The sequence below is a fragment of the Taudactylus pleione genome, unplaced genomic scaffold, assembly GCF_031769625.1.
Source record: "Taudactylus pleione unplaced genomic scaffold, aTauple2 ptg001352l, whole genome shotgun sequence".
Lineage (NCBI taxonomy): Eukaryota > Metazoa > Chordata > Amphibia > Anura > Myobatrachidae > Taudactylus > Taudactylus pleione.
The window spans coordinates 835,627-859,662 of NW_028285752.1; the positions used below are offsets into that span (position 1 = coordinate 835,627).

At 44.6% G+C, this 24,036-nt stretch overlaps 1 protein-coding gene across 1 annotated transcript in view; it reads left to right on the forward strand.

The window, feature by feature from the left end:
• The window catches only part of LOC148443015 (BTB/POZ domain-containing protein KCTD3-like), a 119,127-nt gene extending 97,368 nt beyond the window's left edge, over nucleotides 1-21,759 (forward strand). The window contains 8 exon segments of the mRNA XM_088463387.1: nucleotides 2,419-2,535; nucleotides 3,115-3,285; nucleotides 10,174-10,329; nucleotides 10,817-10,913; nucleotides 13,107-13,291; nucleotides 13,372-13,510; nucleotides 20,390-20,878; nucleotides 20,880-21,759. Coding sequence (XP_088319513.1) covers nucleotides 2,419-2,535; nucleotides 3,115-3,285; nucleotides 10,174-10,329; nucleotides 10,817-10,913; nucleotides 13,107-13,291; nucleotides 13,372-13,510; nucleotides 20,390-20,878; nucleotides 20,880-20,925 — 1,400 coding nt within the window. The 3' untranslated portion in view covers nucleotides 20,926-21,759.
• The last annotated feature ends 2,277 nt before the right edge of the window (nucleotides 21,760-24,036 follow it).

Here is a 24,036-nt window from a genome sequence, read left to right on the forward strand (position 1 = left end):
GTGGATTCGCATGGCGATCTCTAAGGCTTATGCTCATGAGGGTCTTCCAGTGTCGTCCTGTGTTAAGGCTCATTCTACGAGGTCTGTGGTTCCTTCGTGGGCAGCTCGCCGTGGCACCTCGGCTGTTCAGCTTTTTAAGACGGCCACGTGGTCTTCTGTCTATACCTTTGTCAGGTATTACGTTTTTGATACCTTTGCCTCTCAGGATGCTTCCTTCGGGCGGCGTATTCTCCTTTCTGCACAGGAGCGTCCCCACCCTTGAAGGATACTGCTTTGGGCCATCCCCAAGGTATCCCTCTGGATCCCTAAGGACCCTGAAGTAGAAAACAAGAGATATGGTAAGAACTTACCTTTGTTATCTCTGTTTCTACAAAGTCGTTAGGGTCCAAAGGGCGCCCGCCCTGTCATCCTGTGCTTCTGTAGGGTGTTCTGGTCACCAGTCTTCTGTCTCCTTTGTGTGAGAATGTGAATCTTGTGTGTTCCAGACTTTCTTCTCTCTTTTTCTCCTCCTCCTCCGGCCTATGGCTTGCTACTAAAACTGAGGTGCCTTGGCTGGGGGCGGGGTATAGGAGAGTAGGCCCCGGTGCATCGTGGGTTGAAAGTTTTAACTGTGTGGTGCCCATGGACGAAGCCCATATCTATACCCCAAGGTATCCCTGTGGGCCCTAAGGACTTCGTAGAAACAGAGATAACAAAGGTAAGTTCTTACCATATCTCTTGTTATCTACACAGTATTCATTTGTAGAAATCAATGGCGGCTGCGACAACATCAGGGCGGCCATTGTTACGTGACAAAGAATAAATAAAACTGCAGCGCGAATAAGCTGCCGGCACCAGGCATAACACCAATGACCCTGATGAGTTGCATGAACAATGCAACAACCAATATTGCAGCTGTTTTTGTTTCATAAAACACCATATAAAATTCATTCACATAAATGTCTATTCTATAGTCAAAGTAACTTGTAACTGACATGTAGCGGGGAAATAAAATATAGAAATATAATTTTTTGCAAAAATACTTTTAAAAAAACAAATCACCAGCAAACTGAGACCACCCCATAAGGCTCTGTGTCCTGTATATGATCATGTCCATGTAAATCTGGTATCTGTTTGTGGATGGACACAGCGACTAAATGCTCCCACTCAGCGCTCGCCCCTGATCCATTCAGCCACTCCCACCGCCAGCTGGCGTCAAGCCGCTGTTCTGAATGACCTGGTCAGCCAATGTGATGCACCCACCTGTGATTATGGGCGATGTCACCCTGGCTATGTAATACCTGACGCACAGGTTGTCATATAGAGATCCTTCATTCCGGGGAGTATGATCCTATCGCACGGGAGCTTTTCTTAGTAGAACAGGTTTTGGAGCACAGACAGCGCTGTTCGAAGCGATCGGTCCTAGTGTTCTTCCATTGGAATCCGCCATGCCGCACTCAGGGCCTGATTCAGAGCCGCTCGTAAGTTGCCGCTCGTTCGCTCTGAGCGATGTTCGCACAACTGCGCATGCGCAAACCAGTCATTGCGTTCGGAAATCGTGCGCTCGCAAAACAGCGAGGGGCTGCTAATGTGAGTGACAATGTACCGTTTGTGGGTGGTAACAGGAGAAGGTGCTTGAAAATGGGGGAGTGGTGATCCGAACGCAGGCGTGCCAAACGGTAAAAAGGGCGTTTAATGGGAGTGCATACTTAGTAAAGGAGCGTCATCGACCACGTCACTTGGTTGTCTTTTAGCCTGAACTGCTCACAGTGATAGCGGTAAGGAAAAACCTACCACAAGCACTGCGAGCAGTTCAGATGCCTTTCGATGTACTCGATTAATCAAATAAATAGCGGAGATGACGTAGGATGCGAACGGCAAAGGGGCGTCTTTACAAAATAGCGAGCGCATTTTTCGTTCGCTCGCTCAGACATACAGGCGTCAACAAACCACAAAGAGCGCTCAATTTAAATAGCCGGCCCCTTTTTTTGAACGACCGTCCGCAAATAGCGTCCGGCTCTGAATCAGGCCCTCAGTGTTTTAGGTTATCAGTCGAGATCAGAATGAAAATGAGGGATGACGCCTTGTAATGCGCCTGTGTGACGCAGGAACCCTACCTGCTGGCGGCTGTTTGCACTATGTCCTATACCCTGGTGACATCTAGTTTGTGATCCGCAGAAACGCGACATGTAGAAGACTAAAGAGGGAATGACAGCAGGAGAGTCCTAGACACATTCTCCTGTAGAATATCTAGCGAATGATTAAATGGCAACAGAAAGCATGGTGGTATTTTCCGTTAAAGGATAATGCCATTGCAACACAGTAATAATACTATTTGTGATAACGTATATTGCAGTTTTTCCAGCATGTGTATAGTAAAGGTGCGATCCCTGACTCTGCTTTATGTGCTGGTTGTCATTGTGCGATTCCTCACTACAGATATGCAGAAGTTTCCACTGCGCATGAAGGACAACGACCTGCTAGTGACAGAACTGTATCACGATCCCTCCAATGACGCCATCACGGCTCTGAGTGTCTACCTCACCCCCAAAACCAGTGAGTATCCTCTACAGTGATGGCCCCAGGGCCTGACCCATCTCACCAAAGGCTTCTTGTGAAGTGGAAATAGATTTGTAAGAGAAAAGAATATTATTTCTCGCTGGTTACATTGTGGGACGCAGTGTCTGGCCTCCTATTGGCTGAGCGTAGGCTCCGCCTCTTCCTCCGGTGTAACAATAGATCATTCTGGATTGTTCGTATCTGTAGGAGCTGGAACCCTATACTCTCCTGCCGTTCTGTATGCACAGAAAATTCTTCCACAGTTACTTCCTGACTGCTGCCATATTCATTCCAAAAATGTGCCTGTATGCCGAATGATTTCTTTATGTCCGTGGGCGATTTGTGCTGTATCTTACTACAGGGGTGTTCAAACCTTTGTTTGTTTGTTTTTACAGTTGTATAATGTATATTATACACAGCATTACTATTATCTTATTATGTAGCAACCATAAAAGGTTTTCATAGCAGCTCTTGGTCAGTGAAGACGGGGATTATAATGTAATATAAAAATCCCACTGACACTGTGGGGTCTCCTCTCCCAGTAAATGTATTTCTGCTCCCTACTGCTCCCTACAGGCGTCAGTGGGAACTGGATCGAGATTGCATATGGTACGAGCTCGGGGGCAGTGAGGGTGATTGTGCAGCATCCGGAGACAGTGGGGTCCGGTCCTCAGCTCTTCCAGACGTTTACCGTTCACCGCAGCCCGGTTACCAAGATCATGCTGTCAGAAAAGCACCTGGTATCAGGTACGGTCATATATACCTATAATGCTGGGAGCTGCCTGTGTATAACGTTACATTTATATACCTATAATGCTGGGAGCTGCCTGTGTATAACGTTACATTTATATACCTATAATGCTGGGAGCTGCCTGTGTATAACGTTACATTTATATACCTATAATGCTGGGAGCTGCCTGTGTATAACGTTACATTTATATACCTATAATGCTGGGAGCTGCCTGTGTATAACGTTACATTTATATACCTATAATGCTGGGACCTGCCTGTGTATAACGTTACATTTATATACCTATAATGCTGGGACCTGCCTGTGTATAACGTTACATTTATATATCTATAATGCTGGGACCTGCCTGTGTATAACGTTACATTTATATATCTATAATGCTGGGAGCTGCCTGTGTATAACGTTACATTTATATACCTATAATGCTGGGAGCTGCCTGTGTATAACGTTACATTTATATACCTATAATGCTGGGACCTGCCTGTGTATAACGTTACATTTATATACCTATAATGCTGGGAGGTGCCTGTGTATAACGTTACATTTATATACCTATAATGCTGGGAGGTGCCTGTGTATAACGTTACATTTATATACCTATAATGCTGGGAGGTGCCTGTGTATAACGTTACATTTATATACCTATAATGCTGGGAGCTGCCTGTGTATAACGTTACATTTATATACCTATAATGCCGGGAGCTGCCTGTGTATAATGTTACATATATATATACCTATAATGCCGGGAACTGCCTGTGTATAACGTTACATTTATATACCTATAATGCTGGGAGCTGTCTGTGTATAACGTTACATTTATATACCTATAATGCTGGGAGGTGCCTGTGTATAACGTTACATTTATATACCTATAATGCTGGGAGCTGCCTGTGTATAACGTTACATTTATATACCTATAATGCCGGGAGCTGCCTGTGTATAATGTTACATATATATATACCTATAATGCCGGGAACTGCCTGTGTATAACGTTACATTTATATACCTATAATGCCGGGAGCTGCCTGTGTATAACGTTACATTTATATACCTATAATGCTGGGAGCTGCCTGTGTATAACGTTACATTTATATACCTATAATGCCGGGAGCTGCCTGTATATAACGTTACATTTATATACCTATAATGCTGGGAGCTGCCTCTGTATAACGTTACATTTATATACCTATAATGCCGGGAGCTGCCTGTGTATAACGTTACATTTATATACCTATAATGCTGGGAGCTGCCTGTGTATAACGTTACATTTATATACCTATAATGCTGGGAGCTGCCTGTGTATAACGTTACATTTATATACCTATAATGCTGGGAGCTGCCTGTGTATAACGTTACATTTATATACCTATAATGCTGGGAGCTGCCTGTGTATAACGTTACATTTATATACCTATAATGCTGGGACCTGCCTGTGTATAACGTTACATTTATATACCTATAATGCTGGGACCTGCCTGTGTATAACGTTACATTTATATATCTATAAAGCTGGGACCTGCCTGTGTATAACGTTACATTTATATATCTATAATGCTGGGAGCTGCCTGTGTATAACGTTACATTTATATACCTATAATGCTGGGAGCTGCCTGTGTATAACGTTACATTTATATACCTATAATGCTGGGACCTGCCTGTGTATAACGTTACATTTATATACCTATAATGCTGGGAGGTGCCTGTGTATAACGTTACATTTATATACCTATAATGCTGGGAGGTGCCTGTGTATAACGTTACATTTATATACCTATAATGCTGGGAGGTGCCTGTGTATAACGTTACATTTATATACCTATAATGCTGGGAGCTGCCTGTGTATAACGTTACATTTATATACCTATAATGCCGGGAGCTGCCTGTGTATAATGTTACATATATATACCTATAATGCCGGGAACTGCCTGTGTATAACGTTACATTTATATACCTATAATGCCGGGAGCTGCCTGTGTATAACGTTACATTTATATACCTATAATGCTGGGAGCTGCCTGTGTATAACGTTACATTTATATACCTATAATGCCGGGAGCTGCCTGTATATAACGTTACATTTATATACCTATAATGCTGGGAGCTGCCTCTGTATAACGTTACATTTATATACCTATAATGCCGGGAGCTGCCTGTGTATAACGTTACATTTATATACCTATAATGCTGGGAACTGCCTGTGTATAATGTTACATTTATATGCCTATAATGCCGGGAGCTGTCTGTGTATAACGTTACATTTATATACCTATAATGCCGGGAGCTGCCTGTGTATAACGTTACATTTATATACCTATAATGCCGGGAGCTGCCTGTGTATAACGTTACATTTATATACCTATAATGCCGGGAGCTGCCTGTGTATAACGTTACATTTATATACCTATAATGCCGGGAACTGCCTGTGTATAATGTTACATTTTTATGCCTATAATGCCGGGAGCTGCCTGTGTATAACGTTACATTTATATACCTATAATGCCGGGAGCTGCCTGTGTATAACGTTACATTTATATACCTATAATGCCGGGAGCTGCCTGTGTATAACGTTACATTTATATACCTATAATGCTGGGAACTGCCTGTGTATAAGGTTACATTTATATACCTATAATGCTGGGACCTGCCTGTGTATAACGTTACATTTATATACCTATAATGCTGGGACCTGCCTGTGTATAACGTTACATTTATATACCTATAATGCTGGGACCTGCCTGTGTATAACGTTACATTTATATATCTATAATGCTGGGACCTGCCTGTGTATAACGTTACATTTATATATCTATAATGCTGGGAGCTGCCTGTGTATAACGTTACATTTATATACCTATAATGCTGGGAGCTGCCTGTGTATAACGTTACATTTATATACCTATAATGCTGGGACCTGCCTGTGTATAACGTTACATTTATATACCTATAATGCTGGGAGGTGCCTGTGTATAACGTTACATTTATATACCTATAATGCTGGGAGGTGCCTGTGTATAACGTTACATTTATATACCTATAATGCTGGGAGGTGCCTGTGTATAACGTTACATTTATATACCTATAATGCTGGGAGCTGCCTGTGTATAACGTTACATTTATATACCTATAATGCCGGGAGCTGCCTGTGTATAACGTTACATATATATACCTATAATGCCGGGAACTGCCTGTGTATAACGTTACATTTATATACCTATAATGCCGGGAGCTGCCTGTGTATAACGTTACATTTATATACCTATAATGCTGGGAGCTGCCTGTGTATAACGTTACATTTATATACCTATAATGCCGGGAGCTGCCTGTATATAACGTTACATTTATATACCTATAATGCTGGGAGCTGCCTCTGTATAACGTTACATTTATATACCTATAATGCCGGGAGCTGCCTGTGTATAACGTTACATTTATATACCTATAATGCTGGGAACTGCCTGTGTATAATGTTACATTTATATGCCTATAATGCCGGGAGCTGTCTGTGTATAACGTTACATTTATATACCTATAATGCCGGGAGCTGCCTGTGTATAACGTTACATTTATATACCTATAATGCCGGGAGCTGCCTGTGTATAACGTTACATTTATATACCTATAATGCCGGGAGCTGCCTGTGTATAACGTTACATTTATATACCTATAATGCCGGGAACTGCCTGTGTATAATGTTACATTTTTATGCCTATAATGCCGGGAGCTGCCTGTGTATAACGTTACATTTATATACCTATAATGCCGGGAGCTGCCTGTGTATAACGTTACATTTATATACCTATAATGCCGGGAGCTGCCTGTGTATAACGTTACATTTATATACCTATAATGCTGGGAACTGCCTGTGTATAAGGTTACATTTATATACCTATAATGCTGGGACCTGCCTGTGTATAACGTTACATTTATATACCTATAATGCTGGGACCTGCCTGTGTATAACGTTACATTTATATACCTATAATGCTGGGAGCTGCCTGTGTATAATGTTACATATATATACCTATAATGCTGGGAACTGCCTGTGTATAATGTTACATTTATATGCCTATAATGCTGGGAGCTGTCTGTGTATAACGTTACATTTATATACCTATAATGCCGGGAGCTGCCTGTGTATAACGTTACATTTATATACCTATAATGCCGGGAGCTGCCTGTGTATAACGTTACATTTATATACCTATAATGCTGGGAACGGCCTGTGTATAATGTTACATTTATATGCCTATAATGCCGGGAGCTGCCTGTGTATAACGTTACATTTATATACCTATAATGCCGGGAGCTGCCTGTGTATAACGTTACATTTATATACCTATAATGCCGGGAGCTGCCTGTGAATAACGTTACATTTATATACCTATAATGCCGGGAGCTGCCTGTGTATAACGTTACATTTATATACCTATAATGCTGGGAGCTGCCTGTGTATAACGTTACATTTATATACCTATAATACCGGGAGCTGCCTGTGTATAACGTTACATTTATATACCTATAATGCTGGGAACTGCCTGTGTATAATGTTACATTTATATACCTATAATGCTGGGAACTGCCTGTGTATAATGTTACATTTATATACCTATAATGCTGGGAGCTGCCTGTGTATAACGTTACATTTATATATCTATAATGCTGGGAACTGCTTGTGTATAAGGTTACATTTATATACCTATAATGCTGGGACCTGCCTGTGTATAACGTTACATTTATATACCTATAATGCTGGGAACTGCCTGTGTATAATGTTACATTTATATACCTATAATGCTGGGAACTGCCTGTGTATAATGTTACATTTATATACCTATAATGCCGGGAACTGCCTGTGTATAACGTTACATTTATATATCTATAATGCTGGGAACTGCCTGTGTATAAGGTTACATTTATATACCTATAATGCTGGGACCTGCCTGTGTATAACGTTACATTTATATACCTATAATGCTGGGAGCTGCCTGTGTATAATGTTACATATATATACCTATAATGCTGGGAACTGCCTGTGTATAATGTTACATTTATATGCCTATAATGCTGGGAGCTGTCTGTGTATAACGTTACATTTATATACCTATAATGCCGGGAGCTGCCTGTGTATAACGTTACATTTATATACCTATAATGCCGGGAGCTGCCTGTGTATAACGTTACATTTATATACCTATAATGCTGGGAACGGCCTGTGTATAATGTTACATTTATATGCCTATAATGCCGGGAGCTGCCTGTGTATAACGTTACATTTATATACCTATAATGCCGGGAGCTGCCTGTGTATAACGTTACATTTATATACCTATAATGCCGGGAGCTGCCTGTGTATAACGTTACATTTATATACCTATAATGCCGGGAGCTGCCTGTGTATAACGTTACATTTATATACCTATAATGCTGGGAGCTGCCTGTGTATAACGTTACATTTATATATCTATAATGCTGGGAACTGCCTGTGTATAAGGTTACATTTATATACCTATAATGCTGGGACCTGCCTGTGTATAACGTTACATTTATATACCTATAATGCCGGGAGCTGCCTGTGTATAACGTTACATTTATATACCTATAATGCTGGGAACTGCCTGTGTATAATGTTACATTTATATACCTATAATGCTGGGAACTGCCTGTGTATAATGTTACATTTATATACCTATAATGCTGGGAGCTGCCTGTGTATAACGTTACATTTATATACCTATAATGCCGGGAACTGCCTGTGTATAACGTTACATTTATATATCTATAATGCTGGGAACTGCCTGTGTATAACGTTACATTTATATACCTATAATGCCGGGAGCTGCCTGTGTATAACGTTACATTTATATACCTATAATGCTGGGAACTGCCTGTGTATAACGTTACATTTATATACCTATAATGCCGGGAGCTGCCTGTGTATAACGTTACATTTATATACCTATAATGCCGGGAGCTGCCTGTGTATAACGTTACATTTATATACCTATAATGCTGGGAACTGCCTGTGTATAACGTTACATATATATACCTATAATGCTGGGAGCTGCCTGTGTATAACGTTACATTTATATACCTATAATCCTGGGAGCTGCCTGTGTATAACGTTACATTTATATACCTATAATGCCGGGAGCTGCCTGTGTATAACGTTACATTTATATACCTATAATGCTGGGAGCTGCCTGTGTATAACGTTACATTTATATACCTATAATGCTGGGAGCTGTCTGTGTATAACGTTACATTTATATACCTATAATGCTGGGAGCTGCCTGTGTATAACGTTACATTTATATACCTATAATGCTGGGAGCTGCCTGTGTATAACGTTACATTTATATACCTATAATGCCGGGAGCTGTCTGTGTATAACGTTACATTTATATACCTATAATGCTGGGAGCTGCCTGTGTATAACGTTACATTTATATACCTATAATGCTTGGAGCTGTCTGTGTATAACGTTACATTTATATACCTATAATGCCGGGAGCTGCCTGTGTATAACGTTACATTTATATACCTATAATGCTGGGAGCTGCCTGTGTATAACGTTACATTTATATACCTATAATGCTGGGAGCTGCCTGTGTATAATGTTACATTTATATACCTATAATGCCGGGAGCTGCCTGTGTATAACGTTACATTTATCTGCCTATAATGCTGGGAACTGCCTGTGTATAACGTTACATTTATATACCTATAATGCTGGGAGCTGCCTGTGTATAATGTTACATTTATATAACTATAATGCTGGGAACTGCCTGTGTATAATGTTACTAGGGGCCTGGGACCCCGCTCTGTGTATAATGTTACATTTATTTTGTGTTAATGCGGTTTGTTGTGTTTTTGCTTTTATCTAGTTTGTGCGGATAATAACCATGTGCGCACCTGGACGGTAACTCGCTTCCGGGGAATGATCTCCACCCAGCCAGGTTCTACCCCTCTCGCCTCCTTCAAAATCCTGTCTCTGGAGGAATCAGAAAGCCATGGAAGCTATTCCTCGGGCAACGACATAGGTGGTTATCCTGTGTGTAAGATGGGTGTTTATTTACATGGGAAAATAATCTGCAACCGTAGATGCCAGCGCAAATGTGTCTGGTGCCCGGGTCATCGTTACCCATCAATATCTCTGGGACGTGGGTTACTTGTGTCCTACACCAGGAGAAGTACAGTGTCTTACAGTGGATCGCAGCCAGCCCGAACCAATATTCAGGAGGGTGCAGCCGATCACTTTATTAGGAACCTGCGATGACATTGAGGTACTTTGTACCTTATGCCTCAGTTATGTTGCTAGCTCTTAGAGATTTGACAGAATGCACATTCATGAATATTAATTCAGTCCACAATATGGCTGCCTCCAGGTCATGTGAAGATGAGGGTTGTGGGCTGAGCACTTTCCCGTGGCACGGTGTACTTGTGGCACGGTGTACTTGTGGCACAAGCTGGATGCCTGCTCTCTGCTGGAAACAGCAATGATGATGCGTTGCTTTGTTTCGCTTACAGGGCCTTTCGGAGAAAGAGACGACCAGCAGGTGTTTATACAGAAGGTGGTTCCTATAACAAACAAATTGTTTGTGAGACTTTCTTCAACTGGAAAAAGGTAACAGCCAACGTAGGACTTGTGGTTATTTGTGTACAGAGAAATGAACGGTCGCTCCGCGAGGTTACACATTGCAAACACAATGTCAGATCGCCTTCATTGGAACATGGCTTAGTACCCTGCCCCCAGTTCCATATGTTCAGCAGTAGCAGCGTTACTGAGGGGGCGGGGAGGGATGTCAGGCCGCCATCAGCCATCGGTACCATGTTAGGCCCCCATCAGCCATAGCTACCATGTCAGGCACCCATCAGCCATGGGTACCGTGTCAGGCCCCCATCAGCCAGCGGTACCATGTCAGGCCCCCATCAGCCAGCGGTACCATGTCAGGCCCCCGTCAGCCATCGCTACCATGTCAGGCCCCCATCTGCCATCGGTACTATGTCAGGCCCCCATCAGCCATGGGTACCATGTCAGGCCCCCATCAGCCATGGGTACCATGTCAGGCCCCCATCAGCCATGGGTACCATGTCAGGCCCCCATCAGCCATCGGTACCATGGTTGTAGGATATTCCCCATAGGTGGAGGAGGCATAATGTGACAGCAAATTGGTGACTGCACCATGTTTTGTAACCATCACAACTCAATGCTTTGTTGGAGAGCTGAGGGTGACAGAATGTCTTCTAGATCACGGAGAATCATTACAGGAAGAGGTTTGGGGTACGCCAGTGCGGTGACAAGAAATAGGAACCTGGAAACCACAGGATAGGAAACTGGTAGACAAATTAGAAACAAAGCTATGCATAGTTATCCGGCAGCATGTATGTATGTATATATGTATGTATGTAACAACCTGTATTCCCTGGTGTCTGATGGTCACAGGGCCAGGAAGAAATCCTACTGTACCTAATGAATTGTCACCTCTATGAAACAATGATGGCCAGCAACTTCCAGGGAGGGGACCCGGTGCCCATAAATAGAGAGGAATTAAGCATCTCTGGATTATTCTGTTACATTCTTTTCTCCCAATCCATTTGGGGGTCACAACCAGGGTCCTAGCAGGGTGGTAATGTGCTTTTGGGCTGGCCCCGTCCCTGGTACATGTGACATCAAGGGGACTAGGAAGAAGTTGAGTGCCCGGTGCTCTCCAGGCTCCCTGCAAGCCAAATACACGTGCCATTGGGCATGTCCCCTAGGCCATGCAAAGGCGGCACTACTTGGCCACCCTTATTTACCTGCACATAACCATGAGGTATAGACACCATGGCACTCAGCTGCCATTCCTATCCTACATATATATATTCCACCCTGCAGGTGGTCCTCTGTTGTTTTTCTAACAAAGTCCCCAGCATAGGATTTAGCAATCAAACACCTAACGAAGATGCTAAACACCAGGTGCGTGGGAATGTAGTGTCCCCCAAATGGAATTAGAGAAAAGGATTTAGGGGTCTATGTACAGTGGTTTCGGTAACCGCTGTCCCTGCGAGTTACATCCCCGGCATTTAGGAGAAGTCTTTCACAGAAGTGAAGACTTCCCCAGAGGAAGCTGATACTGCCCCAACGCACAGCATCAGCTTCCAGAGCCGGCCGGGGGCTACGGGGGAGAGATCGGAAGCTCTCTTTCCTGCCCCTGGAGCCTCCATAGGCTCAAAGCAGTTTATACCATCTGAAGATGCTGTAAACTAAACTCGGACAGTGATTACCATGGGGATGTCCCAAAGCCACCCCTAAGGGAGATTAGCTCCGCACCAACAAGATAGCTTTCATTCCAAAGCTATCTACTCTGGAGACCACCACTACATACTGTTACTCCCACAAAACACAGACCGGGAAGCTCAGGATGATCTGGTAAGAGGGCACAGAAAGACTATATCATGGGGACACTATTCCAAGCCACCTGGCCATGGTACTCACCAGGGACCTGAAGAACGATGGTAGTGGAAAGGTCTAGTTCTACCAGGTGGCCCAGGATGCTGAACTAGCTAAAGGGGAAAAAACGTACAAGCTGCCCAGGCCGCCCCATAAAAATGCACCAGTCCTGGAAGGCACTAAGGAGAAACTGAGCATCTCTTGCATGGCTTAAATAGGGAAGGAGTAATAGTACTAATGATTTGCGAGCCCTGAGCAGCGCCCTCTAAGCCGCATGGTTACGTGTCCCCCATAATGGATGAGTGAGACAGGAATGTGCGGATGGGTAGATTTGATACGTTAATGAGTCCACTGGCTACCCAAAATAACCCGGCTCTCCTTCTGCAGGATCTGTGAAATCCAGGCTGTTGACTGCACAACGATCACATGTTTCACCGTCCGAGAATGCGAAGGGTCCAGTCGGATGGGCTCCCGCCCTCGGCGCTATCTCTTCACAGGGCATTCTAATGGAAGTATTCAAATGTGGGACCTGACCACAGCTATGGACATGGGGACAAAGTCTGAGGACAAAGGTATGAGATGTGGAGAGAGACGCCTTGTCTGGCTTAGACTGCACCGAGTTAGCAGTTGACCTGTTTTTTGCTTTCTTCAGATGTCGGAGGTCCCACAGAGGAAGAGCTGCTGAAGTTATTAGATCAATGTGACCTTAGCGCTTCCCGCTGTGCCACGCCAAACATCAGCCCAGCCACCTCCGTGGTCTACCAAGGTCGTCTCCGTGATTCCAGCTCCAGGTAATCTAGAAAATCTTCCTTACTATTGGTCTGTGGATTATATTTGTGTGTGTGTCTTAACTAATAGGTTGAGGTTACATAAAGATAACACAAAAAATACAACACAAGACAACATTGTATCTTCTTCAGGGTCCATAGGGCTCCACAGGGAGTGTAGGTGGGACTTGGAGGACAGGACACCAACATCCAAAGCCTTTCAATCCCAGGATGCTCCGGACCTTCCTCCTATATCCCACAGCCTGAGGGCACTTCAGTTTCGTTGGTGTCCGGCAGGAGCTGGATCACCATTATAACAGGGGGCTACATTAAGCAGCACAAGCTTTCATTTTATGATTTAATTTTTTTTCTGGGTCTTTTTTACTAACGGGGGCGAGCAGCACCAGACTGTCCTCCGGACGTCTGTGCCTGCCGCCCCATCACCCCTCCGCTACGCCGTGACACCAAGCCTGTGCTAGGTACTCTGAGGGGGACTAGTTAGCTGGCTCCCCGGACCCCAGACTGCAGCCCGGAATCCAGGGGACAGGTAAGGCGGAACCCCGTTCGCGGGGACCCACGTCTTAGTGCAGTCTTGCCTCCGGTCTCAGGAGACAGACCGGAGACGCTGATGTGGACACTGGCCTGCGCACTACACCACCGGGGCACAATATACTCACGCAGAGGCAGTTGTTATGGCCAGGGGACCTGGTGGTTAACGTCAGCCAGGGGAAAAGGCGCACTCCCTGCAACCCCTCCCCCCAGTTCAGGGCGCCATTCCACTGTGGTCTTGGTGATCCCTGAGCTACTCCTCCCTCACCTTCCGCCGCCTCAGAGACGTGCGGCAGCCATTTTCTGCAAGCAGGTCACCGGGAAACGCTGGGTCCAGTCTCCCTGTATACCTCTCCCAGAGGCCAGGTATACAGCGCTATATCCTACCAGCCACTGTGGTCTGTGTAGTTGATTTTAGTGCCCATTGCAGACATGTGATGTTATTTTCTGTGTTTGTATGTGACTTGTGCTAGTGCTGATCTCTATTTTCTATACTGTCAGTTTATACCTGTCCCTTTATTCTACTATACCCTGGGTATGCAATCGGGAAGCCAACTGCCTAAATTCCGGCAGCCGGCTTCCCGACTGTCATATCCCGGCAAGGGTGAAATGCAGGGCGTCTAGATGTAGACGCCCGCATTTCCCCCGACGCCGGGAGACTGGCGTCCGGCATCCCGATCGTAGTGATGCCGGGCGCCGCGAGTGGACAGCCGCGGGGGGGGGGGGGAGGGTTAGGTTTAGGGCTCCCGGGGGGGACTTGGGGTTAGGCAAGCCCCCGGGAGGGTTAGGGTTAGCCTAGGGGGAGGGAGGGTTAGGGTTAGGTACCCCCAGTGGGGACTTAGGGTTAGGCTCCCCCCGGGGGACTTAGGTTTAGGCAGCGGGGAAGGGGGTGGTTAGGGTTAGGCACTTAGAGGGGGGATTAGGGTTAGGCACTTGGGGGTGAAGTTAGGGTTAGGCACCCCTAAGGAGGGTTAGGGGGGTTAGGTTAGTAGATACTCACCTATCCACGATCGGGATTTCCAGCGCTGTCAGGCTTCCACTGCTTTGAACTCTGCTCCTGTCGGGCTGCCGCTGACGGGAATCGTCATACCCATTCCATACCCTGACATACTAAGGTATTGGGGGTTCATTGTACCTCACTTTTTAATATATAAGTGTGAGGACTATACTATAGAGCACGGTTGCACACTACACTGTGCCATATGTAGCACTGTTGCACATATTACACATACTGCAGGATGTTCACTGCACTGTATCATACTGTGTATTGTATTATTGCTGTGACTGTCTGGCAGAGGAAAGAATAACAAGCGGCCTGATGCTGCTCCTCCTACTCTCTTGTCATGTAAGTTCTGTTCAGCAGACTTAGCCCTAGAGGACCCCATTCAGGATGGTCTTTGTATTAATTGCTACACCAGGCTCCTCAGCCCCGGTGTCTCACTCCCACAAATGCTGACAAAACTTACGGACCACATAGCAGTCCCCATAGTGGTTCCCCCTGTGGGATAGCCACAGCAGGGACTCCCTCCAAATCCTGTGCCTTCTCCGTGGGTAGACGTACTATGTTCTTTAGTACAGAGCTTGGCTAATACCTCTATGGTTTTCAGCAAATTCTGCAAAAGAAAAAGCCTTTACCTACTAAATCTAGTAAACGTGCTGTGTTGTCATATCCTATCATCTGAGGAAGCAGAAGACACAGACCTCTCTCATTCTGACTCCATCTCAGGAGAAGAGGAGCCACCCTCTATACTCAATACCTGCTCTTGTGAGAGCGATAAAATCTATTTTACACATAGAAGAGGATGAACCTGCTCCTAAGAAAAATAATGCACTTTTTAAAAGACAAAAGGTGGTTTTACCAGAATTCCCTCAATCAGATCAGATCAGATGAGTGAAGCATGGAATATGCTGAGTGCACTAAATGGGAAGTTCCTCCAGCGGCGGATTCTCATGTAACACGTCTGGGTAAAAATGCCACATTACCCATTCATACTGCAACCTCCTTAAAAGAGACTACAGAGAGACGTATAGAAGCTTGTCATAAATCCATTTACTCGTCCTGCTAGGGCTATGGCCTGGGTGGCGAAAGCCATTGAGAGTTGGGCAGAGGCCCTAGAAGAGACATTTCCTGATGCTTCAAGGGAACAGCTGTCCTACATATCTCATATTAGGGATGCAGTCTCCTACTTAGGAGAAGCAGGTATGGATACGGCTCTCCTGGCCTCCAGGATATCCTCCACTGCAGTAGTGGCCCACCGTATTGTTTGGCTACGTTCCTGAAAAGCAAATTCGGACTCAAAGCGGGCTCTGGAGTCTCTACCTCTACCTCTTATTTGGTCCAGAATTTGATAAAATTGTGACTACTGTGGCGGCTTCCAAGATGGCATTCCTGCCGTCTACATATATTGCTAAACCAAGGGCGTCATCCTTTCGTCCTCAAGGCAAGGCCAAGGGTCAGTCCTTTCCACTGCAACAGACAGCAGCCAAGGCTTCCAAGCCTAGGGTCAAACAAGCCTAGGCTACTAGACGTCCACCTGCCAAGTCTGAAGACAAGCCTGCAGCCTGATGGGGGGCTCCCAGGGTGGGAGGCCGACCTCTTCAATTCACCCAGGTTTTGGCATCAGACCACGTCAGATGCTTGGGTAAAAGAAGTGGTCTCCCACGGGTACGCCCTCTCCTTCCTCAGGCGACCCCCCCCCAACTGTTCTTTTGCACAGGGCCTCCATCGGACTCGACCAAGGCCTTGCTGCTCCAAAAAGCCATTCAGTCCTTACTGAATTCAGGGGTAATAATTAGGGTTCGCTCCACACAACGGGGTAGGGGTTGTTATTCTACCCTTTTCTTAGTTCAGAAGCCCAATGGGTTTCATCGGCCTATCCTAAACCTCATATATACGAACAAGTTTATCAGGGTGCCCAGGTTTCGTATGGAAACCCTCCGTTCTATTATCCTAGCTATGGAGACTGGAGATTTTATGGTATCCCTAGACATTCAGGACGCTTACCTTCATGTACCTATAGCACCGTCTCATCAACAATATCTTCGGTTTGCTATACTACAGCAACATTACCAATTTCAGCCTCTGCCTTTTGGCCTTTCAACGCTCCTCAGGTCTTTACCAAGATCATGGCAGTTAATGGCGGCTTACAGTATCTTCGTCGTCAAGGGATCAGACTGCTCCCATATTTAGACGATCTCTTGCTGTTTGCTAGCTTTCCAGAAATTCTTCACTGCCATCTACAGATAACACGGTTGCCTTTCTACAAACGCAAGGTTGGCTGATCAACTGGAAAAAGTCTTCCTTGACACCTTCTTAAAGATTGGTACATCTGGGAGCCCTCCTGGACTCTCGGGTTCAGAGAATCTTGCTATCGACAGAAAAAAATCTCAGTATTACAGCACCGGGTGCACAGACTACTGCACAGTCGCCGAGTGTCAATTCACTCTGCAATGCAGACCCTGGGATACATGGTGTCCACCTCGACATGGTGTTTTTAGCTCAGTTTCACTCCAGGCCCCTACAACACCTGATCCTCTCCAGGTGGAACGGGCTGTCTCATCTGCTCAGATGCCAGATGATGAGTCTCTCCTCGGATGTTCGCCTGTCCCTAGCCTTGGTGGCTTCAGACGTTCCACTTGAACAAGGGAGGCCCCTTTTGGATCCCGGACCGGTGACCAGCCAGCACTCCTTCCAGGGCCGCTGGACTTCAGCGACCTTACCAATCAACGTCCTAGAACTCTGAGCCAACTACAGAGCTCTCACTCTCGCTCAGGATATCCTTCAGAACAGACCAGTACAAGTACAGTCCTACAATGCCACATCAGTGGTCTACCTCAATTACCAAGGAGGCACTCTAAGTCGGGCAGCAATGGCAGAAGTATCCCGCATTCTCACATGGACTGAACGCTATCTCCCAGCCATCTCCACAGTGTTCAACCCAGGAATTCTCAATTGGGAAACTGATTTCCTCAGCTGTCACGACGTGCATGCAGGAGAGTGGTCTCTACATCCAGAAGTCTTTCAGCTTCTGGTGAAACAATGAGGTCTACCAGATGTTAATCTAATGGCCTCAAGACACAACCACAAAGTTCCAGTGTATGGAGCCAGGAAAAGGGACCCCAACGCGGCCTTCGTGGACGCATTATCTGTGATGTGAACTTTCCAGTTGGCGTACCTCTTCCCTCCAATATCCCTCCTTCCTCGAGTTTTTCGGAAGTTCAAACCGGAAGGGATCATGGTACTGTTGGTAGCTCCGGCTTGGCCCAGACACCATTGGTCTTTCATTAGACTTTCCTCTTCAACTTCCTCTACGAGTAGACCTGTTGTCTCAGGGTCCCTGTCTACATCCAGACCTGGCCCATCTGTCTTTAACGGCTTGGCTCTTCAGACATCCCTCCTAAGGTCTGAGGGATTTTCTAGCTCTGTGGTCCAGACCATGTTCAGAGCTCCTAAACTGGCCTCTGCCAGGAATTATCACCAGGTATGGCATACATATTTCCCATGGTGTGACCCTAGAAACTATGACTCTCAAGTTTTTAAGGTTTCTAGGATACTTGCCTTTCTTCAGGCTGTATTTGATCTTGGACTCCGCCTAGTATCTCTGAAAGTGCATGTCTCTGCTCTGTCCATCTGGTTCCAGCACAGAATTGCTCCTCTACCTGATGTTCACACCTTCCTGCAGGGTGTTGTACGTATACAACCTCCCTTTGTGCCTCCTGTGGCTACGTGGGATTTGTCAGTGGTTCTCCACGCACTACAGGAATCCCCATTCGAACCCTTGGAAGACTCTGTTTTTTCTGACTATAGCATCTGCCTGTAGGGTATCGGATTTAGGGGCGCTTTCATGTCACTCCCCCTTTTTTAATTTTTCATCAGGGCAGGGCTGCTCTTAGAATGCGCCCGGGCTTCCTTCCCAAAGTGGTTTCTCGTTTCCACATTAATGATGAAATTGTGGTTCCGGCCTTTCAATCACCAGACCTCTCGGTCGGTGAGGCCTTTTTGGATGTGGTCCGTGCTCTAAAGATCTACGTAGACCGCACCATCAGGAAATCAGACTCCCTCTTCATCTTATATGGATTCCATAAGAAGGGATGGCCAGCTAACAAACGGACTCTGACCAGATGGATTCGCATGACTATGTTACAGGCTTACATGCAGACGGACCTTCTTGTACCGGCTACAGTCTCTGCTCATTCTACTCGCTCTGTGGGTCCTTCGTGGGCAGCCCCGGCATTGCTGAACAACTATGCAAGGTGGCTACGTGGTCTTCTGTCCACACCTTTCTTAGGTTCTATGCCTTTGATACATTTGCCTCTCAGGATGCTTCCTTCAGGCGCAGGGTTCTCCTCTCAGCCCAGGAACGTCCCCGCCCTTGAACAACTGCTTTGGGACATCCCTATTGTCTCCTTGTGGAGCCCTATGGACTCTGAAGAAGAAAAGGAGAGTTATGGTAAAACTGACCCTTGTTGACTCTCTTTCTTCGAAGTCCATAGGGTCCACAGGGCAGCTACCCTGACTTCTATGGGTTTCTTCTCTTGGTCACTTGTTTCCTTCTCTGTGTGAGAGTGTGATTCCTCAGTGTACCAGTCTTCCTTCTCTCCTGTCCTGCTCCTGCCTTGGGCTTGTTAACAAAACTGAGTTGCCCTCATGCTGTGGGTGGGGTATAGGGGGAAGGGCCGGAGCATCCTGGGATTGAAAAGCTTTGCTGTTGATGTCCGGTCCTCAAAGTCCCATCTACACCCCATTGTCTCCCTGTGGACCCTATGGGCTTCAAAGAAAGAGAGTTAACAAGGGTAAGTTTTACCATAACTCTCCTTTTTAAAAAGAAAAAAAAAACACTTAACGGAACCTAAAATAATTGATTAATTTCCAGTTTTAATATATTAAATTCCATGTTTTTCTATATATCCAAACACTGAATCCTGTTACAAAACATTGGGCCAAATCTGCGCTGTAATTGCCTTATGTAATACAGCAGCAGAAGCCAAAAAATTTATTTGTCTATTGATATTCATTTTTATTTTCTCATCTATGTGTTGTGGCATGGAAATCACAGGGGAACTTGAACGCAGAACCCACCAAAACCAAATCCTAATCTTACTAAAACCCGTATAATTTGGTTGATTCTTGGATTTACTGTAGTTTTTTTTTTTTTTTTAAATTGAGTAGTTAAGAGTATTTTATTTATATTTCAGGTATTATTCTTATTTTGAGTAGTTTTACATTGCTTTTGGGAATCTACCCACTATATGAGCCCAACATTTATTAGCTGTTATACATTGTCTGTCATTTATTTATATTACTGTTAAAAATATTCTAAGCATTTTCCATTTGTCCTTTATGTTTTGGTCTAGTTTGCAACTTCAGCATGAAACAATACACGAAGCTGCCACTTACGGCTCAGTGAGGCCCTACCGAGAGAGCCCCCTGTTAGCTCGAGCTCGGCGAACAGAGAGCTTCCACAGTTACCGAGATTTCCAGTCCTTCAGCTTCAACAAAAACGTTTCTGAAAACGTTAACTCGGAAAATGGGAGTATTTCGGTAAAGAACGGCGTAAAACAAAGCGACCACGACGGCTGCTCCCCTGACAAGAAGTCTGGAATGACCCAAAAAGCAAGCAAGGGCCTGGATTCCTGCCGCAGTCCCGACACTACAGACGTCAGGAAGAGGACAGGAGAAGAGGAAAACGAGGAGCCCAAGTTGGACACAAAAAGAAAAAGTGGCTTTGAAGGAGCGTTTCTCAATAGACGAAAACTCTCACAAGTACCTCACTTGAGCTCGTCACCAGGTGATGGCGTAAATGACCCACCTGGTAGCGCCTCGCCATCGCCTACTAAATCTACAACGTCGTAAGAAAAGCGATTCGCCATGCCTGGACTTTGCACTGTAAAACCTGTTATTCGGGAAGGAGTCTTTACAGTTAGTGGGGTGTTCTCGAACATAAACTGGATGACAACGCAATATGTTCTCGCTCGTTTCCGGTCTTATTTTGCTGATAAAGCATGTTTAGTATTACTACAAACTATATTTATTAATTTTTGGAAACTTTGCATAAGATGCATATTTTTACTTTTGTTGTGCTGTTGTAAATTAGGCATGTTCCAGCCGGGATGTCTGTCTGTAATCATGTACAAAATAAATATATATATATATATATATATATATATATATATATATATATATATATAATACATATCATTATACTTTTTTTTTTTTAAAATACTTAATTATATACATAGACTAGTGAATAATTTATTGATCTATAAATAGTTATTTATCCTACTATCTGAAACACTGACGCAGCAAATAGACATTTATCAAAAATATTTAATTCTTTTTTTTGGAGAAATATAGCATAATTTTGCACGAGGCTCAACACAGTCCTTTTTATATTTCAGCGGCGTTTGCGGAGCGTGGCTTACACAGCGATATTGCACTCTGGTGTTTTTGCACACCGACGTCTTCAATGCAACCGTGGTCTCATAATAGATTTAGATTTATTTTGGGGTATGTTCAAGGAAATATTGTAACATTGATCAAGCTGGAAAAAAAAATAATAAAAAAAAAGACCAATGAAAGTCATTTTATAAAAGGGTTATCTTAAGGGGTTACAAAGGATGTAATCTGGGCAAATTTTACAATTTGTGACCTTGTCTGTGCTCAATCTGTAACATTGTCATTTTACATAACCCAGTAACGAGATATTAAAAGCTGTAGATTACTATTTCTTGCATTGAATTTTGTCTATATTCACCATAAGGGCAGTAATTATATTTCCCCTCCATCAGGGTTTTCCGGTTTTACCAACCTATTTCAAGTGGTACAGCAGACAACATGGAATTGAACTAATAGGTTACACCAAGAACCCGTCTACAGGTTTATCCTGAATTGGTGCGTTGTGGTGAAGTGCCTTGGTCACCTACCACTGGTGGTGCAGCCATTTTGTGGGCTGTGGCGGTACTCGTGAGAATGTAGCTCCTTCTGACAGAACATCAATGTCCGTCTCCCCTGTGTGAAAGTGACAAATGTCATCAAAATGTTTGTGTTTTTACATAAATAAATGGTGTTCGAGGGATTTTTATTGCATACCAGCTCTAGTACCTGATAATGCACAAGTTTAATATTCAATTAAACTAGAATAGGCTCCCTGGATCAAAGTTCTGCCCAGCATACACCAATGGTAGATTCGACTGGGACCTCAACCCTCTAGTATATCTTCTGGGATCAATGTTACCACTCTGAAGTTTTTGTCCATATACATCCAGTGGAAGGTTCAGAACAGGCTCCCCAGGTCAAAGTTCTGCCTGGCGCACACTCTGCCATAAGGTCCGACCGGAATCCCAACCACTCCATTAGGCATCCCAGACCATTTACCACCCCTCTGTAAAGTTTTCATCCAAATCCATCCAGTGGAAGACCCAGAACAGGCTCCCCGGGTCAAAGTAATGCCCAGCATACAGTAACGGGAGGTCCAATGAGGACTCTAACTTCCCTAAAGTCTGACCAGGACCCAACTGGACCACCAACTCGTGTTGGTTTCATCACATTCGGTGCAGGGGTGTCTGAATGCATAACAAGACAGATAGACCAATTCATTTTATATATAAGTTAAGAAGGTGCATTCATCTCTCTTTACTGCTTTTTGATACATTGTAATTTTCTATGGTAACGTGACCACTTGGCGATGCTGCTTTCTCGGCGGGGGACACTGAAAGGAATATAAGGCCCAGACCAGGCTAAAAGCTGTTAAACTACTTTGCTGTACAGAACATTGGAACCAATTAATATTATCCTTTATATGGCACCATAAGGGATCCATAGCGCCTTACAATGTACATAAACAGAATGGACAAGACCCTTAACAAGTGACTTAAGCTGGGTACACACCTAAAGATTTTCTGTCCAACCATCCAACTAGTTGATTGGTTGGAATGATAATCTGGTAATGTATGGGAGTAACTGATGATCAGCAATTTGCTCCTAAATGCCAGAAAACAGATGAAAATGGTGTCGGACAAGTTTGTTAAATGTTTGATCTAAACAATTTATTCAAACAGTTTTTGTCCATTTTCCCGCGTATGGGAGAGAATTGCTGATTGTCATTTGCTTTCCTACCTTACCAGATTTTCATTCCAACCAATCAACTAGTTGGATGGTTGGACAGAAAATCTTTAGGTGTGTATGCAGCCTTACAGTACATAACATTGTTGGACATTGACCAGGTATAAACATCGCTGCATCAGCGGTCATAATACTCAAGTAAGCAGCAGGGTGTCGGCAACCAAGGATTAGGTGCTGTTATAGGGAGTATAAAGAAGATGATAGTATAAGTAATGGAAGGAAACGCACGTGAGGGAAGAGGGCCCTGGTCGTCTGAGTTTACATTCTAACGAGGAGTAAGAAACTGGTGACACAGATCGGGTAGACAAGGAGGAAGGAGCATGTAGCAGCAGGTTAGGATGAGAGCTGGAAGGCTGTGATGAAGTAGTGCGTCTTGAGAGCCTGTTTGAAGATTTGTGGAGAGTTCCAGAGGTAGGAAGCAGCACATGCAAAATCTTGGATGCAGGAGTGGCAGGAAGTAATCAGTTGGCAGGAGAGGTGTTGATCATTTGTGGAGCAAAGTGGGAGTGTGAGAAGATATACTGTAAGGTCAGAGATGTAAATGGGAGAGGTGTGGGTGACAGCTTTGTACGGGAGTGTGAGAAGTTTGAATTGGGTTCTGATGGAGATGGGGAGCCAGTGGAGGGCTTGTAGGAGAGGGGAGGCAGATGTAGAGCGTTTGGAGAGGAAGAGGAGCTGAGTGGCAGCATTGAGGACAGATTGGAGAGGAGAGAGGTGGGAGGCCAGATAGGAGGAGGTTATAGTAGTCCAATCTGTAGATGACCAGTGAGTGTATTAGGGTCTTAGTAGCATCCTGGGTGTGATCCTGGAAATATTTCTGAGATGGAAATGACAGGACCGTGAGAGGTGGGTATGTAGGAGAGAGAAGAGTCCAGGATAA